This window comes from Rhinoderma darwinii, chromosome 5, assembly GCF_050947455.1.
Source record: "Rhinoderma darwinii isolate aRhiDar2 chromosome 5, aRhiDar2.hap1, whole genome shotgun sequence".
In the NCBI taxonomy this organism is placed as follows: domain Eukaryota; kingdom Metazoa; phylum Chordata; class Amphibia; order Anura; family Rhinodermatidae; genus Rhinoderma; species Rhinoderma darwinii.
Window position 1 is genome coordinate 332424358 of NC_134691.1, and position 18720 is coordinate 332443077.

Genomic DNA, 18720 nt, shown 5'->3' on the forward strand with positions numbered 1-18720 from the left:
AGCTGTAACCTCGGGGGATACCTGGAAAAAAGTGTTCAATTCCCCTGCAGCGCCACCACAGGGGAAATTAAGCATTATACAGTGTCCATTATATCAATGTGTGGTCTGTGTAATAAAGGGCAGGACAGGTCCTCCAGAGAGAGAGAGAGACGCTCTTTATAACCGTTCTTCACTCTGACCAAGAGATGAGGATCCTGACCAGAGGACCCCCCTCTATTACTCAGACTTCTCTAATAGGGTGTACGAGAATGGGTTTTCTAAACTGGACAACCACTTTATTATGTTGTTTGCTCCAAAAATAAATTAGAAATCTCGGAGATCATCGTACAGTGAACTGTGGGACGCGCATCTACATCAACTCTATCTGGAATGACATTAGTATCGCATGGAAAATACAGAGGTGAAGACACGGAGGTCACACGTGGTCTGCAGAACGTCTGGGAGATGAGAACTTGTTCCATAGCAACTTATCACATCTAAAGCTTCGAACAAAGAGCCCATGAAAAATTTAAGGGTTCCTCATGATTATACCTGGAAGGACGCTGGTGGTAAATGTCAGTGGACATCTTTCCGTCATCCCTCCTAAGGGTAGAACTGGAACATCACAAGGGGCATTCGAGAAGTATTAACCCCCGCATACCCGCAGGTCCCTTGCGTTGCACTTGGTTTTGCTCGGAGCTGTTGATGCTCTGGGGCTCCTGAGGTTAATCTTTCTCCGCATGCTATGAGCAGATGTGATATCAGCGAGATGAAAGCTATACACGGCCCGGACAAGCGCTGTTAATTAGCATGCCTTCCTTTACATATGCTGCTTCTAGATTTTTGGCAGTGAGTAAATAATCTTGTTAACATAACATGGTTGTAAAAATTCATACATCACCTCGTGAACTGCAAGTAAATTAATGTGTAACACTGGCAGAGAACATTCCCTCTTCTCCCTCAAGACTAATAATAGACATGTCGTATTTTTTAGTCAATAAGAGAACCAGAGGAAGCCGTGAGGGAACATGACGTCAGCTCATATAGCAGCAGAAGCAGATTATACACCCGTCACAAATGGCTAATGTTATAGGTGGGGATCACAGCGCTACATATCGGGTAATGGCCAATTAGAACATTGACTCCTCTGCTCCCCAATTAAGAACTCCCATAATGCTTCAGCTATACTCTGGGCTCGAGACATTTTTTAATTTTGCTCGCTGTGGTAACCCGGCTTGTTCCCATGTCGTAAGTAAAGCTGCTGTAGAATATCAAATAAAGTCATGAACCAAGTGGTTGTATTTAGTTTAAGTTCTTTCACGGACAAAGTTGGATCAGGAAAAAAGAAAATGTCAACATAATTAACGTCCTACCCCAAATGAGTTATGAGTAGTGCAAACTATATATCTACAATCAATTACCCGAGTCTAAACGGACATAGAACCCTACAACCCCCAACATGACACGACCATAATACAATTATATTATATGCTATACATAGAACACTACAAGCCTCAACATAACCCTACCACTGGACATGATCATAAAATAATTATATTATACTCTATACATTAAATACTACAACCCCCAACATGACCCGACCACTGGATACCATCATAATACACTTCCATTATACGCTATACATAGAACACTACAACCCCCAACATGACCCAACCACTGGATACCACCATAATACACTTCCATTATACGCTATACATAGAACACTACAACCCCCAACATGACCCAACCACTGGATACCACCATAATACACTTCCATTATACGCTATACATAGAACACTACAACCCCCAACATGACCCAACCACTGGATACCACCATAATACACTTCCATTATACGCTATACATAGAACGCTACAACCACCAATATGACCCAACCACTGGATACCACCATAATACACTTCCATTATACGCTATACATAGAACACTACAACCCCCAACATGACCCAACCACTGGATACCACCATAATACACTTCCATTATACGCTATACATAGAACACTACAACCCCCAACATGACCCAACCACTGGATACCACCATAATACACTTCCATTATACGCTATACATAGAACACTACAACCCCCAACATGACCCAACCACTGGATACCACCATAATACACTTCCATTATACGCTATACATAGAACGCTACAACCACCAATATGACCCAACCACTAAACATGACCATAATACGATTCTATTAATATACTGCGCTCCGTCATGTGACCATATTTTATTCAGTGCATTTCCTTTTAATCTCCTCTGTTTATTCTTAGGGGTAAAATAAAAAGCATCTGTCTAATAATGTACCGAGTGTTTGGGTTAAACGTTCCAAGTGTAATATTTCATTCTATTAATATGATGTTTGTGTGATGTCACCAGTCTTATAGGGAAATTGGCGCCTGAGATAAACTAACACTAAGAGGAGCATGACATAATGGTTACACAGACACCCCAACGCGGGACACGAGGTCACCTAACAAATGTGAATAGTGCACCCATCATCCTCTGTGGAGCTGCATTCCGGGTTATATTGGGCGGATATATAACATTGTAACTTTCTGGGGTTTAAAGGAACATCGCCACTAAAATACCAGATGATTTGATTCGAAAGACGTTTTGCCACGTTGTCTACTTTGAGTTTCCACACCATATGTAAGTCCTATACCTGCTGCAGGGTCATTCAAATGTAAAAAAAATCAGGCCTAGAAGAAATTCCAGGTTGGCAAAGAAGTTAGACATTAATGTTCATCAACATACTCATCCCACCTGTAATACTGTAATATGCTGGGAGAAGCAGGACCGGAGGAAACATCAACCAGCTGGATTTATCAATGACCTTACACTTATAGCTGAAAATCATAAAAACCTGCCTGTGCTCCTGACACCTTATGAGCAGACATTCTTATGTAAAGTTATGTTATGACTTCAGTTTCTGACATAAAAGGAGGTTACTCCCTGTCGGCCATATTAACTCTCAAGGGCCTAATATCTCTGTCACCAGGTCACCTCCAAAGATGATCACTTTCTAGTGTTCCTGAAGGCTTATGTGGTTATGTGGAGATTACTGTGTACAGTTGCTCTCTTGTAAGCTCATCCATTTTTGCTACAGACTTCTGTTGTCTTCAGTTTCTAACATAAAAGAAACTTACTTCTTGTCAGCCACTTTAACTCTCATGGGGATAACATTCTTGTCACCTGGTCACCTCCAAAGGTGAAAACTAGCTTTTGCTCGTAAACTATTATGTACTGTAGCTGTGTGTAGTCTTCCTCTCGTAAGCCCATTCTTATGTGCTACAGACTTCTCCTGCCTTCAGTTTCTTTCACAACTTACTTCCTTGCCGCCATTTTAACTCTCAAGGTGCTAATAACTCTGTCAACCTGTCACACTTTTTAGCTAAAGATGAAAACTTCCCTTTGCTCCTGAACCCTTTTGTACAGTAACTATGTGTACTTCAGTCTTTTCTTGCCTTAATTTTCTGACACAAAAGGAAGTTACTGCCTGTCAGCCATTTTAGCTCTCATAAATTTAATATCTCTGTCACCTGGTCACCAATAGAGCTTACAAGTCTTTTTCTGTAATCACTAGTTTCTTTTTCCCCTTCTCTCTATCTCTCAGCTCTGCCCAGCGACCAGTCACTGTAAGACAACCCTACCGTGCCTCCATCTTTGTCTGTAGCATTACCTCCCAGGACTGCATGTGAAATAAAGACTCCATACAGTTCCTTCTAATTAATACAGAGGCAAAATTTTGCACGTTTCTTAGTGTTATGAGGAAGCCCACCCTGTGTGCCTCTGCAAGATACCATAATACATTTACATCGCTAGTGGCTGACCACTGATCTAAATGGATTTGCAAAGATACATTCTTATCAATTGCATCGGAGACTTTAGACTACACATGCCTCATGCACACGACCGTTGTGCCACTCGGGCTGTTTTTGACGGCATCCGAGTGGCACCTGATTGTCTTCACGGACCCATTCACTCTAGCGGGTGAATCGGGTTCGTGAAAAATGGTCTGAGTCTCCAATCCGAGTAAAGATAGAACATGTCATATCTTTCCTCGGATCACTGACGGAACTCGGACGGCGCACGCGGTCGTGAGCATGAGGCGTAAGGGATCGGGGTTGTCCTACAGTGATTGGTTGCCAAGGAGAGGTGGGAGAGGGAAGGGGTTGGAGAAACCAGCAGAGATATTAGCCCCATAAGATCTAAAATGGCTGACAAGACAAACTTCAAAAACTGAAGGCAGAGGAAGTCTGGAGCAAAAACAGCTGAAATCACACACAAAAAAGACTCCACACAGCTACCACACTTCTGAAGAACTCTCAAGTTTTCATTGTTGATAGGAGCAGTACTTTAAACAAAGTCCTATCTTCTCATTGTATTTTTGAGAAATTTCCTACCCAAAAGTCTTTAGCTTTTGTTCATTTTCAGTTATGAGTCAGACATCATAGACATATCCAAGGTTGTTGCCGTTTCTTCCTCCAGTCTTGAAACCTTGATCGTCTTCCTCCAGTCCTGCTAATCACATTCACAACAGCTGGAAAGCCTTAGGTTGCAGGCCACTGATGTCACCATCAATGATTAGAGAGTTGAGGATGAGGACACGACAAGTAATAGGTTTTGGCGCAATTATTAAGAACATAGAATCCAGAAGTCAAGAAATATGTAATAAACTGGCGCTTGGTGAAGACCTAGAGATCATCAACTGTAATGATATATCTATGAAGACTAGGATCAGAACCCTTCATGTTTTAATATTTTCTAAGGTTCTTCATGGATGGCTTGACGATAAGACACGAAAAAGTACTGGTGTCTTTGAACAAAAATTGGCAAAAATTTGTAGAAATAAAAGAAAACAAACAAATGGATCTTGGACCCAATAAAGCCAAACCTGATACTGAAAGAACAAATGACCAGACTGAGGCTTTATTCTGAACGTATTATGAGAAGACCCAGGTCTTTGGAGAAGAATTACATTACAATGAGAATCCTGAGGAGCAAGGATAGACAACATACTGTAGACTTTAGGAGCCAGTAAGTGCTATCATTGACATTAACAGATGTGTGAACATGACATGGGCCACCACAAGACACTCATGAACGTGGTCTATGTCATCATCCATGGTTTCCAACAAAACAGAACTTCATGTGGACATGATGGCACATGGGAGACCCCACCCTACAGTACCAGTCTCCGAGATCAATGTTTGGAAACTGGACAAAAACATATACTACATTACAAACTTTGGAGTGGGCTCTGTTAAACTGACTTATTTACCCAGTGCCCCTTTAAGAGGCGTCATGGTTCTTCTAGAACTGGCCATAATCTGTATTTCGTGTATTTATTAACATAATTTCCTCGTGTTTCTAACATTTATTTTGGCTTCAGGATGTTGTCAGCGCCTGCGTTCCAGTGAATGTCATGTCCTGGAACCAGCAAGACAAACATGGCTACATGCAAGTTTTGTAATCTGTGTTAAGGACAGGAATACACAGCCGGGGAATCTTCTATACAGCTAGATACAGTGAAGGAAATAAGTATTTGATCCCTTGCTGATTTTGTAAGTTTGCCCACTGTCAAAGACATGAACAGTCTAGAATTTTTAGGCTAGGTTAATTTTACCAGTGAGAGATAGATTATATTTAAAAAAAAACAGAAAATCACATTGTCAAAATTATATATATTTATTTGCATTGTGCACAGAGAAATAAGTATTAGATCCCTTTGGCAAACAAGACTTAATACTTGGTGGCAAAACCCTTGTTGGCAAGCACAGCATTCAGACGTTTTTTGTAGTTGATGATGAGGTTTGCACACATGTTAGATGGAATTTTGGCCCACTCCTCTTTGCAGATCATCTGTAAATCATTAAGATTTCGAGGCTGTCGCTTGGCAACTCGGATCTTCAGCTCCTTCCATAAGTTTTCGATGAGATTAAGGTCTGGAGACTGGCTAGGCCACTCTATGACCTTAATGTGCTTCTTTTTGAGCCACTCCTTTGTTGCCTTGGCTGTATGTTTCGGGTCATTGTCGTGCTGGAAGACCCAGCCACGAGCCATTTTTAATGTCCTGGTGGAGGGAAGGAGGTTGTCACTCAGGGTTTGACGGCACATGGCTCCATCCATTCTCCCATTGATGCGGTAAAGTAGTCCTGTGCCCTTAGCAGAGAAACACCCCCAAAACATACTGTTTCCACCTCCATGCTTGACAGTGGGGACGGTGTTCTTTGGGACATATCCAGCATTTCTCTTCCTCCAAACACGGCGAGTTGAGTTAATGCCAAAGAGCTCAATTTTAGTCTCATCTGACCACAGCACCTTCTCCCAATCACTCTCAGAATCATCCAGATGTTCATTCGCAAACTTCAGACGGGCCTGTACATGTGCCTTCTTCAGCAGGGGGACCTTGCAGGCACTGCAGGATTTTAATCCATTACGGCGTAATGTGTTACCAATGGTTTTCTTGGTGACTGTGGTCCCAGCTGCCTTGAGATCATTAACAAGTTCCCCCCGTGTAGTTTTCGGCTGAGCTCTCACCTTCCTCAGGATCAAGGATACCCCACGAGGTGAGATTTTGCATGGAGCCCCAGATCGATGTCGATTGACAGTCATTTTGTATGTCTTCCATTTTCTTACTATTGCACCAACAGTTGTCTCCTTCTCACCCAGCGTCTTACTTATGGTTTTGTAGCCCATTCCAGCCTTGTGCAGGTCTATGATCTTGTCCCTGACATCCTTAGAAAGCTCTTTGGTCTTGCCCATGTTGTAGAGGTTAGAGTCAGACTGATCATTGAGTCTGTGGACAGGAGTCTTTTATACAGGTGACCATGCTGTCTATAATGCAGACACCAAGTTGATTTGGAGCGTGTAACTGGTCTGGAGGAGGCTGAACTCTTAATGGTTGGTAGGGGATCAAATACTTATTTCTCTGTGCACAATGCAAATAAATATATATCATTTTGACTATGTGATTTTCAGTTTTTGTTTTTTTATATAATCTATCTCTCACTGGTAAGATTAACCTAGCCTAAAAATTCTAGACTGTTCATGTCTTTGACAGTGGGCAAACTTACAAAATCAGCAAGGGATCAAATACTTATTTCCTCCACTGTATATCCTTACAGTAATATGTCTATAAGAGTATCCAAGCTATTTGTCATAAGATAGATAGGTAGATGATGGATAGATAGATAGATAGATAGATAGATAGATAGATAGATAGATAGATAGATAGATAGATAGATAGATAGATAGATAGATAGATAGATAGATATTAAAAGAAACTCCCATCTTCATACCTAATTTACACTTCGGATATTCTACAGGACACCAAAATTATATTATTAGAGTATTTGTACATTTTTATTTTACAAGGTCCCACATCATTTTGCGCTGGTTGGGGTTTAGTGGTCACATGACTTTGTGCACCTGAAATCTGTGTAAGGAAAAGCAATTATCATATGACTGACACTTTAATGGTTTAGTGGAAAACCGTGTCATGGAGATAACAGTCATCAGCTGCTACAATGTAGAGACCGTACTGTAACCATGAGGGAGCGCGTGGCCTTACAATGTAGAGACCATACTGTAACCATGAGGGAGCGAGTGGCCTTACAATGTAGAGACCGTACTGTAACCATGAGGGAGCGCGTGGCCTTACAATGTAGAGACCGTACTGTAACCATGAGGGAGCGCGTGGCCTTACAATGTAGAGACCGTACTGTAACCATGAGGGAGCGAGTGGCCTTACAATGTAGAGACCGTACTGTAACCATGAGGGAGCGCGTGGCCTTACAATGTAGAGACCATACTGTAACCATGAGGGAGCGCGTGGCCTTACAATGTAGAGACCATACTGTAACCATGAGGGAGCGCGTGGCCTTACAATGTAGAGACCATACTGTAACCATGAGGGAGCGCGTGGCCTTACAATGTGCATACAGATAATATTCTGCTGTCTTCTGCTAAATGTTATTTGTAAAGCTGGGAAACGACCAATAAGGAAATTCTATTTATAAAACCACCGCTCACATATGCACAAGAACCAGATTATAGGGCAAATTAGGCAACTGCCCTTATGCTTCCACCACAGGGGGGTCTGCGGGGGCATTTACCATCTTCAAACAACTGACTAGTTAAGGCCAAAGAGTTTATCCTCAGCTCAGCTGTCAGGTTACCCACACCAGCACCACTTTGGCCCACATTAGTAAAAACGGGCATTGGCCCGAATCTAATATTTTGCACAGGGGCCTTCACCATTGTTTTATCCAACGTAGTGTGGTATCACTACATAGATATGTCATTCAGAATTATGGTAACAACCCATGTGATAGCTGTAATGGAGCCAGATTGGATGTTACCCAACTTCCCGTATGTCAGGGTTACTTTCTGATTCAAGGGGTAAATGCCCTTTAGGCTTACAATGCATGGGGCTTGCTGCTTCCCTCAGTCATACACGTTCTATCCAGCTGCTTTGCTGTATCATGTTTTTGGGTAAATTGGGAGCATTAGAAACCATAACTAATAGTTCTACAAGGATGATCATCCAGCTTTCCAGACTCCGGAATGCGAATCTGCCTATTTATGCCATGATATAACCTTCATGCTCCTTACACCTCCATAATTAGGCAAGACTCAACACCCGAGAAAGTCGTAATGTCAGCCATATTGGTTGTCACCCCGTTTTCGGGAAACAGACGTTACGGAGATAGAGCATTGTAAATTACTTGACATAAGAAGACGACTCAAATTTCAAGTGATTAACACATCATATGGATCAGGCGTAATCGATTACTAAAAGCCAACATCTGATTGGCTGCTTAGCATCAACACTACTAAACATGCCGTCATACCTCTCCGACATCATAGATCCAGATCCGTCCTTCGGAGTCACCGACCGCTATCTCTCGTCCACTCTGAGCCCAGCGGACACGGTTGAGTGCGGACGCTCCTTCTACGGTTGTGCTTGCGGTGGGGACCTTATAGTTTTAGGAAGAAGGAGACATAAACATTGTTACTGCGGCAGCCGAGGAGCATACGGGGCCATGAGGCGAAAGACTCTACAAATTTTAAAAACAGTAGATCCACTTAGAGGAGTTGCACGCCCCCCGCAGACATCTCCTTGTAACACAGATGCCTCCTGCCACGGGAAAACAGGGATTTATTGTTCTCTAATCACATTCCCCACTGGGCAAAAAAAAAAAAAAAAAGTAATGTATATTTTCCGTAGTAAAAGGGCACTGAATATACGGCACAGACATATTTTCCATGTTAATCACAAAAAGTATGCAGTGCAAACCACAACAGTCTACGTTCCGGCTGTTCTGCTCCGAACGTTTGTTAAATGAAGTCTGTGTTAGGCAGTGTGTGACACTCCAGTACTACAACTCCCAGCATTTCTGCCTGACAGAAGCCCATCATTATTCTCCAGCTGCTGGATGTCGAGACTTCACTCAAAACTCTTCAGGTGTGACTTCTTTTCCCACAAATCCCACTTACAGGATCATGGAAGCTGAGATATGAGGAGCTGTTTGCAGTGTAGAACTGCTTTACCGGTCCCTGCACTGCCTTTGACCTTGGGGGAGCCCAACGTATACCTCCAACGGAAAGCTGCGCCATACGTCACTAATGGCTCCCATAGTAAAAAACATGCCGCGCGAAGCGTCCGACTGGGGCTCCTTAGGCCACCAGAGGAGATTCTGAGGGCCCACCCTCCATCTAGAGCATGTCCACTTTTTATTTTATCATTGTCCTTGTCGTTATCATTGCACACAGGACATATCATGAATAAGGTCTAATAGGTTATTTGTGAATCCTCCCAAAAGAAATAGACCCTAGTGGCGAGTGATTGGCTCCAAAGTCACCTCGAAATGGGGTTGTCTTCTGCTGGACCTTTAGGGACCATTATTGGGGATCCTCTGGTTCTCTGGTGGGCCAGTCCGACCCTGGCCACGGGGTATAATTAGTTTTACTGTATTACCGGCCTTGCGCATTCCTAATAGACACAGTTTTGGTATAAGCCGGGTGAATATTTGACGCAGGTGACGGGAGCTTTTGCAGCAAATATGCCGAATGAATGACACAAACGTGATGTGAACGGAGCCTAAGAAAATGCAAGCGTTTCGTCAATGTCGAAGGCAGCACACGGACTGGTAAAGCAGCTCTACAGTGGAACAACCACAACAAACAGCTCCTCGTATCTCAGCTTCCAGGACCTTCATGAGAGGACCATGGGGGAAAAGATATGCAGCAGAATTTTTGGCCATATACACAACGATCCGCCACTGCCAAGTCCATGGAAAGCTAATAAAGCCAATGTTTTTGGATTGTGGGAGGAAACCCAGACACATGGAATTGAATATCACGATTGCCGCTGCTAACAAATGAGAAAAAGATGCCGTTTCCAACCTGTAAAAGGGATTTTCATTATTTGGAGCCATTTTATTTTGCCACCAGTGGTATAAAAGGGTTGTATGATTTAGAAAATTAATTTTCATATACCCCATTAGGGAATTCTGAATTATAGGTAGGGTCCTCCATTCAGGACCCTCATCTGTTAACCAGAGCAGAGAACGACTACACTAGCTTTGGAGGACCCAGCATGTCTGTGCATTACATGGACAGCCCACCAATTTCAATGAGAACTGTGTAATACTTAATTTTCCCTGTGGTGGCGCTGCAGGGGAATTATACACTGTTCCTACACTGTTTACAGCTGATCGCTGGAGGTCCCAGCAACGGGACGCGCTATGATCAGCTTATCATAAGGGGACTTTTTTTTTAACGAAAAGGCAATGTCAAAAGTAGACGACCCCTTTAAGATGTCCATACACATCAGAATAATGGTGGTGGATCCTTCCAAAATCGGAAGAGTCCACTGACAACCTAAAGTATATGGGCCTGGCCAACTGCCCCCACCAACGTCAGGTGGGGAAAATGAGAATCGGGCATGTTGGATTTTAACATGCCCAATTCTTTCACGGACCGTGATTTCGGGGACGGTTGTGGGCAGGGGGCCTTGGTTCCATGTTTAGAAGCTCCCGAATGTGGAGCTAATGTCAATGTAAGTGATTCCTACTTTTTATTTCTGTATTTCCAATAGGCAGCAAAAATGTTCCATAAATGTTAATATTTTTATCATATTTTCCCTATAAAAGGCAAAACAGCCTGAAAAATATGCAGCCCCTGCATTTACATGGAAAGAGATACGGCTAAAAAAAAATGTACTACATACCAAATATGCAAAGAAAAATGGAGGTAAAGATGGACAAAACAATCTGTATTTCCCCTTCAGTAATTTCACCTTTTCCAAGAGGCTTGTGTGAATGAGGCCTAAGAATGCATGCGAACATATGCCCAGCCAAATGCAAGCCAATAGAACTCTATACAGACTAAATCTATCCCCCTCCAACTTTAGAGGGCAAAATCTTCTAACTATAGCAGACAACTAAAAAAAACAACTGTCGATGCCGTAGGTCTTAACCCAATATAAGTCCCAAACTTTTTTCTTTTTTTTTTTTTTTTGGGGGGGGGGAGGGTATTTTTATATATTCATGTATTTGTTTCAATTTTTTTTATATGAAATTAATTTTTTTATTTATGCATTTATTTTCTTTCATTATTATTTCATTGTTTTATCATTTATTCTTTTTTTTTTATTTAATGTATGTCTTCCATTTATTTGTTTATATATTTATTTCAAATTTTTTTTTTTTTCTTTTTTTTTTTTGCTTTATATTTATGTATTCATTTATTTAGATTTTTTTTTTTTTTTTTTTTTACATTGTTTCCAATAATTCACAATAAAATTTGCCCAACTAGAAAAATTAAGTTAGTCCTCCAGAAGCATCGTGGGTAAATGGGCCCTTTTGTCTGTACTAAAATACAAAGAATAAAATAAAAAAAATACAAAAACACCAGTGAGTTGGGTAGGGCTGGTGGTAGTGCCGATTTCTATGTGAGATGCCGGCTGTTCTAATGCCCATCCATTCAAAACCGAAAAATGTCCGGGCTAAATACAGTGTTTTTTTTGGTCTGACACATTAATATCTGGATGTTCACAGCTTCTCTTTTTGTCACAGCTCCCTCAGTGGAGACTAGGAAAATGAACCTCTGTTCCTTGGAACAAAAGCACTCAGCGGGGCGAGCCATCAATTCTGCCGACTGCTGAACTGCGACTACTCTACAATTCTCAATGTGAGTTAAACTACTGTACTGACACAGTCCTTTAGCAATTGTATGGGGTAGCAATTGGGAGAGATGAGACTACTATTTTATTTAATACAAATACTATTGTACTGGGAAGAATTCCATTGGTTGCAGAATACCTCTATTTCACCATGCAGGGCTCTCCGAACATATTATTAAATGGCGGATGTGATTTAAGCTCCGGAAATAAAGTATATTCATGTAAATGTCATATACTAAGCTGTTGGCTGGGCCATAAAGCCAGGACTGTGTACAAATAAAAGCAATCAATTAACCTCAGTGGCGCCATACAAAAAAAACAAAAACAAAAAAAAAATAAAAAAAAATAAATAAATAGCAAAAAATAAAATCTGGAATCTGACATAATAAAAAAATATATTTAAAAAAATTCAAAAACATTTTTTATTTGCTATTTATTTCGATATGAATGAAGTTTGATAGTAATGAATTTGCTGGTTTATACATGCAAATGAGACCGTAATTATGGAATTTTATTGAATCGCCCTAGTCACATGGGTATTTTATCCGTCCCCCTTTTACCAAATATATCATTTCCATGGGCAATGCCTGCTGTTACTCTACTGATTGCCATTTATTATATTATAACCGAGGTTGACATAAAATATCTGACATTGGTTGAAGACGTTATTACTTAAAAATATGGGTCAAATACGCAAACAGAATAAGTTAAAAAATAACACATGTTTTTGTGGCTGGCTAGAACAATGATGTCGATTTTTAATATCCAACTTCCAGAAAATGACTGTACTCTTTCCATTCTTGAACCCGGGAACTTATTTAAAGTAATAGAAAAATTAAGTTCAAAAGTTTATTTTTATATTCATACTATAATCGGCAAAAGTATCGTTTATTAAAAAAAATGTAGCTTTATCTTTTTAAATAAAATGTAATAAAAATGAGAAAATGAATGGACTGTCAAAAACAATCACTAAATTGAAACTAATTAAGAATAATTTTTAAATCAATATAATTTATTAGAAGCCATTAAAAAAAATTGGCCGCACTTATTATTAATAAAACATGTATAATATTAGTTTGCTTATAAAAAAAAATTATTTGTTCTTCTTTGATGGTCTTATTTAATTTATTCGGTGTAGTTTTTTTTTTTTGTTTTTTTTATATTTCTATAAAAATACAAGACTTATAATAAGTGGATTTAGCCTGCAATTAATACAGCCTCAACTTTATGAATTTATTTCTGTGATAATTCAAAAAGTCCTTATTTTTTTTTTTTATAATACCTAAAGGATATGTTCAACTTTTTTCTAAACCCCTTTTTTTTTTTTCTTTTTTTTTTTTTTAAAACCAGTCAGCCTTCTAGATATCCTCCAGCGCTAGGCTTCCTAATTAAAAAGGCTGCCGCATTTCCTGCTTGAAAACACTTCAAAAGCTTCTATGATGCTGCCTCATATGAGATACGGTCGCCGTCATTTACCTGTATTTGAGACAGTGCTGAGTAAAACCACAAAATTGGAAATAATCTTCAATTACAGAAAATCAAAGAATATTCATAAGCTGAATTATTGTACTTGCAAAAATATATTTTGTCTTATTAGAATTTTGTAAAATAATGTGAGTTCAATTCAAACTAAAAATTTCAATTAGAAATGTGAAAAAATATTTCTAATTTCCTAAAAAATATGATTTAAATTTTTCTAATTTCATATTTTTTTTTTAATTATTTCAATATCAAAATTGCTTTAATACGGCACCCAAAATATAAATAAGTTGTTAAATATCCTAAAAAGTCACACAGAAATTTAGCATGGCCCTCTAGGCCCCCAAATCACAAATGGGAGTGTCTGTCGCACCGCCTGAATTCCTTTATTTTATTATACAATAGCTCAAAATCAGAACTCCTCCACCAATAATTAGATGTTCAATTCCCTGAACCGCTTCTTCTTACAGGTGAGAATTGAGTGAATTATAATATCATTATCAATCAGCCCTCAAACAGAGCCACGCACTTCATTCATCATTAAATTACATACGTGATTAAACTTTTGTACATTTTACCAATATAATAAAAGCCACCTTTTCAAGTAAAAAAAAAACAAAAAAAAAACTGACATGATTCTCGATTAAATGCTGAAACAGAACATATTAACATATAAATTAACCTCATCGGCACCAGCGAAAATTTGCTGCATTTAGAAATAAATGTAATTTATTTTTTCTTTTATAAATCGTTAATTAAGAAAACTTATAGCAAAAATAATCATCTGCAACATCAAGGAATGATAGCGTCAAATCGAGTCAAGTTTAAAAGAAAGAAAAAACTGTACGGTGTGTACAATGTGAAATGAAAGAATCAAATCTAAAATGAACACAAATTTTTTCAAAATTTGATGTAACTCATAAGATGCACATTTATAAAATTTAAGCAAATCCATCCAAAACTACCAGTAATTATCAGATGGAATTGCTACATAAGGGGGTTTGACACAGGGCGATTATCGGGCAGATCATTAGTTCATATAACGCTCGTTGCCGATAATTGCCCTTTGTAAACAGGGGATGATCAGCAGATGAACGAGCAAACGCTCGATCATCTGCTGATCGTATAGTTTTAAAAAAGTAAAATATTATTGTTGTCGGCAGCGCATCTTGGTGTGTAAACAGGGAGATGCTCTGCCGATATGATGATGTATGGGGACGAGCGATCGGAGTAACGATCGGAGTTTGCTCTGTGTGACAGGAGCAAACGATCGCCGATCAACGATGATCTCTTTGATCGGCTCTCGCTGCGACGGTCAAAATCGTCCGGTGCAATAGGGCCGTAAGATTCATACAACAATTCCGTAAAATTCCTTCAATCTCGCATCTGATGGACAAGAAATTCTAATAGTCCAGCACGGTAAAGAGATAACAAGTTAGGTGACTTTAACCCTTACAGAAAAGATTTCTATACTTTTCTGTTTGGCCAATAATCCAGAACACTTAGGATATATTAACACGCGGCAGATTTGGAAATCCGTTCCATATATGTGAATGGGGTCATTGGTTTTCTGCAAGCACCGCTCAGATGAATGGGATAGTTGCAGAAATTTCTGCAACAAATCTGTCGTGTGTGAACACTCCTAATAATCTGAAATGACTCCCGTTCTGTTATTTCCGGATTCTAACAAACAGTCTGTTACACAACATAATATGAAATGAAGGAATCTAAACTACACAGAAAAAACGGCATCCGTTTACTTCATTATTGGTATTCCCTTAAATGAATGGGGAAGCAGTGATTCTGGGTGCAATGACAGATTGGCCCTGGAGATTTTTATAATGAAAATAAATATTAATAATAATAAAATAATAATAATAATAATAATAATAATAATAACAACAATAGCCATTAATCACTAATGAATTCATCTAATCCAGAAAAAATAAATATTCTGGAGAAGACACAAAAGCTTGAGAATCATCATCAACATAATTAAGGAATTGATCTAAAAATAAATATTATAATCCCAAAAATTCTCTAATCCACATAATAATGTAGAAAATAATAATAAAATATTAAAATAATACTAATACTAATAACAATAATGATAATAATGATAATAATAATAATGATAATAATAGTGATAATAATAATAATAATAAAATAATAATAATAATACAACAATAATAATAATAATAATAACAATAATAATAATAATACAACAATAATAATAATAATAATAATAATACAACAATAATAAAGCAACAATAACAATAATAATAACAATAATAATAATAATAATAATACAATAATAATAATAATAATAATACAACAATAATAATAATAACAATAATAATAATAATAATACAACAATAATAAAGCAACAATAACAATAATAATAACAATAATAATAATAATACAATAATAATAATAATAATAATACAATAATAATAATAATAATACAATAATAATAATAATAATTTTATTATAGACTATAACAATACGTGTAATGTGTGTATGGGAAGTAGTAACGTTAATAATAAAAACAACCAAAATAACGCATTCAATTGTATAATAAATGATATATAAATGCAATATTAGTGGACATGAAGTAGTATCAGTATTAATGAATAATGTGTTAAGCTTCTATTTATGGATAAGATGTGATAACAATAATAATAGTAATTATAAAATACAAAATTCTTATTAAGTATGGCATAAAATATAAAAAATGAATGTAATATGTACTGATAGGAAATAAATAAGCCATAATATAGATGTAACAATAAAAATAGATGTGAAAAAGAAATGCCCTGCGCGTTCATAGCAAATATAATAATATAATACAATTAAATAAAATGTAGAAAAAGTCAAATAGAAAAAGTTTCAATGAACACAAAAAGTGCGGAGAGAATAGAAACAATGATATAATAGACGCGACATGACGCGCTATGACAGTGTATATGAACGTGTGAAGACAGCCTAGCCCCCGGCAGTCAGCTGATTGTCGCACGAGGGGTTAACACAGTCGCAGCTCTCACCTCGGTGTCGCTGTTCAGGTTCCAGAGATCCAGGCGGCCCATCCCGTCCACACAGGCGAAGAGCGCAGGGTGTAGCGGGGACCACATGACGTCGTACACATAGTCTGCGTTATCTTCAAAGGAGTAGAGCGGCTTGTTGTGCTGGAAGGAGAGAGACACAGGACTGAGTGGCGCTGCCGCTGCCCCCGGCTGTCTCCCGGCCATAATTAGAAACTTTACACATTTCTATCATGAAAGTGCACAGAGAGGGAAGTGCTTTACTGGGAATTCACTGTATGTCAGCACTGGGGAAGGGGAGATCCCCCCCCCTTATCAGGTACAGGCTCCCCTGCATTATAAATATGGGCAGGTAGAGAAGGTGACCATGACAGGGGCTCAATGCGGGTTCTCTGCACGAATGAGTCAACTTGGAGCTGATATGGAGACTGGAGACTGCTTCATGTAAGAAGTCACTACATTCTACTACTACTGCTGCTAATCACAGGGTTGGATCTGCTGAAGTCTTGTAGCGCCATCTAGTGGCCATTTGAGAGGAAATGCACTAGTAGAGTTCTACAGAGCAGCTACTTCGCCAAACCTGTATGTGTATACAATATACACAATAAGAAATCGATGAATTGCTAAATATTTCCAGTGGTTTTGCCCACAGAGCGCAGTTACTTTATCACTCAGGTCTGAAGGTCATCACAGTTTGTAACTTTTTCGCTTTTTCATCTGGGATTATTTCACCCTTTTACATGGAGTAACTGTTGTTGTTACATTATGGTTTGTTTTTGACAATAGTTGCTGTCTGGGAGTGAAGATTTTATGGGGTGGATATGCACCCACTTAAGGGCTCATTGAAGTGCTAGTCTTGTGCCCCGTCATTCAGAATCGGAAGCGATAATACGCAATAGAGATGGGTAAGTATGAGGCACATGTGGGGCTATGGGGCCCTTAAGAAAAGGGGCTCAGTCTTGGTTGGTACTATCTCTTTTGGGGATGAGAACGTGTACCGGACTACAAAGGGACGACATTGTTAACAAACATGGGGGTGGGGAATTGCCCTAAGGGGATGAAGGGGCAACAAACACCAGGCACTTCACGTAGTCAACTACGCTATTGATTCCGTCAAAACGACGGAACCCTTGCACTACGGAGACAAACGGAAATCATTGGCACCGGATCCGTCACCATTGCAATCAATGGTGATGGAAACGGAAACCTTTGGTTTCCGTTTGTGTCAGTCAGGGTCCCGTTCCGACGGAAAGCTCAGACGGAACGTCGGAACGGGACCCTAGCGCAGATGTGAACAAAGCCTTACTGGAAGACAGTCGCCAATTATCCAAGAACATTTAGTCAATTTAGTCACAATTCTGGAGCATCGTTTCTTCAAACGCTGAGTTGTACCGTTCCTCTGTTGCTCCTCCTAGAAATTTATGAATAGATTGACAACTGGGTGTTACCCATTGGGGGTGTCCCCCTACACAATCTGACAATGCCAAATCAGTACTCAGTCTCAGACTGTAAAGGGACACACCCCTTTAATAATAATTGGAATTATAACATCCAGTTGTTAATTTTGTCTCATATTTCTAGGAGGAATAACAGAGGAACAGCACAACGTAGAGTTCTAATAAAAGATACTACAGAATTGCTATTTCATGGGGAATACAATTATTTACTAAACAGACATGTCCGGAGAGGTGACAGGTCCTCTTTAAAGCTTATGTCAGTACAATGCCCCCCTCAGTAGACAGTTAGAACATATCATACAATCTTTCTTGTAAAGTTTCCCCCTAATCTTTTATGTTTTCAGTCTAAAGTTGCAAAGGAAAAACAAGTCTGTGCAACCAGAAAGGCAGTCTATTGTATAGCAGATAGAACGTCCTGTGACCACTTCTGCACAGCCACGTGGTATTAAATAACGGCGCCATTGATGATCCTCAGGACAGTGATTTGTGGGGGACTATCCCCCAGTACCTCCACTGATCAGCAGTATGAAGGGGCCCTTTCATTGATTGATGGG

The 18720-nt window shown here is 39.2% G+C and overlaps 1 protein-coding gene across 3 annotated transcripts in view; it reads right to left on the reverse strand.

Annotated features, from left to right (window-relative positions):
* Nucleotides 1-18720, reverse strand: part of DYNC1I1 (dynein cytoplasmic 1 intermediate chain 1) — a 322553-nt gene that overhangs the window by 52104 nt on the left and 251729 nt on the right. For all 3 annotated transcript variants that reach the window (XM_075827746.1, XM_075827745.1, XM_075827744.1), the window contains 2 exons: nucleotides 16713-16853; nucleotides 8855-8980 (listed from right to left, as the gene is read on the reverse strand). In XM_075827746.1, coding sequence (XP_075683861.1) covers nucleotides 8855-8980; nucleotides 16713-16853 — 267 coding nt within the window. The remainder of the gene's footprint in view (nucleotides 1-8854; nucleotides 8981-16712; nucleotides 16854-18720) is intronic.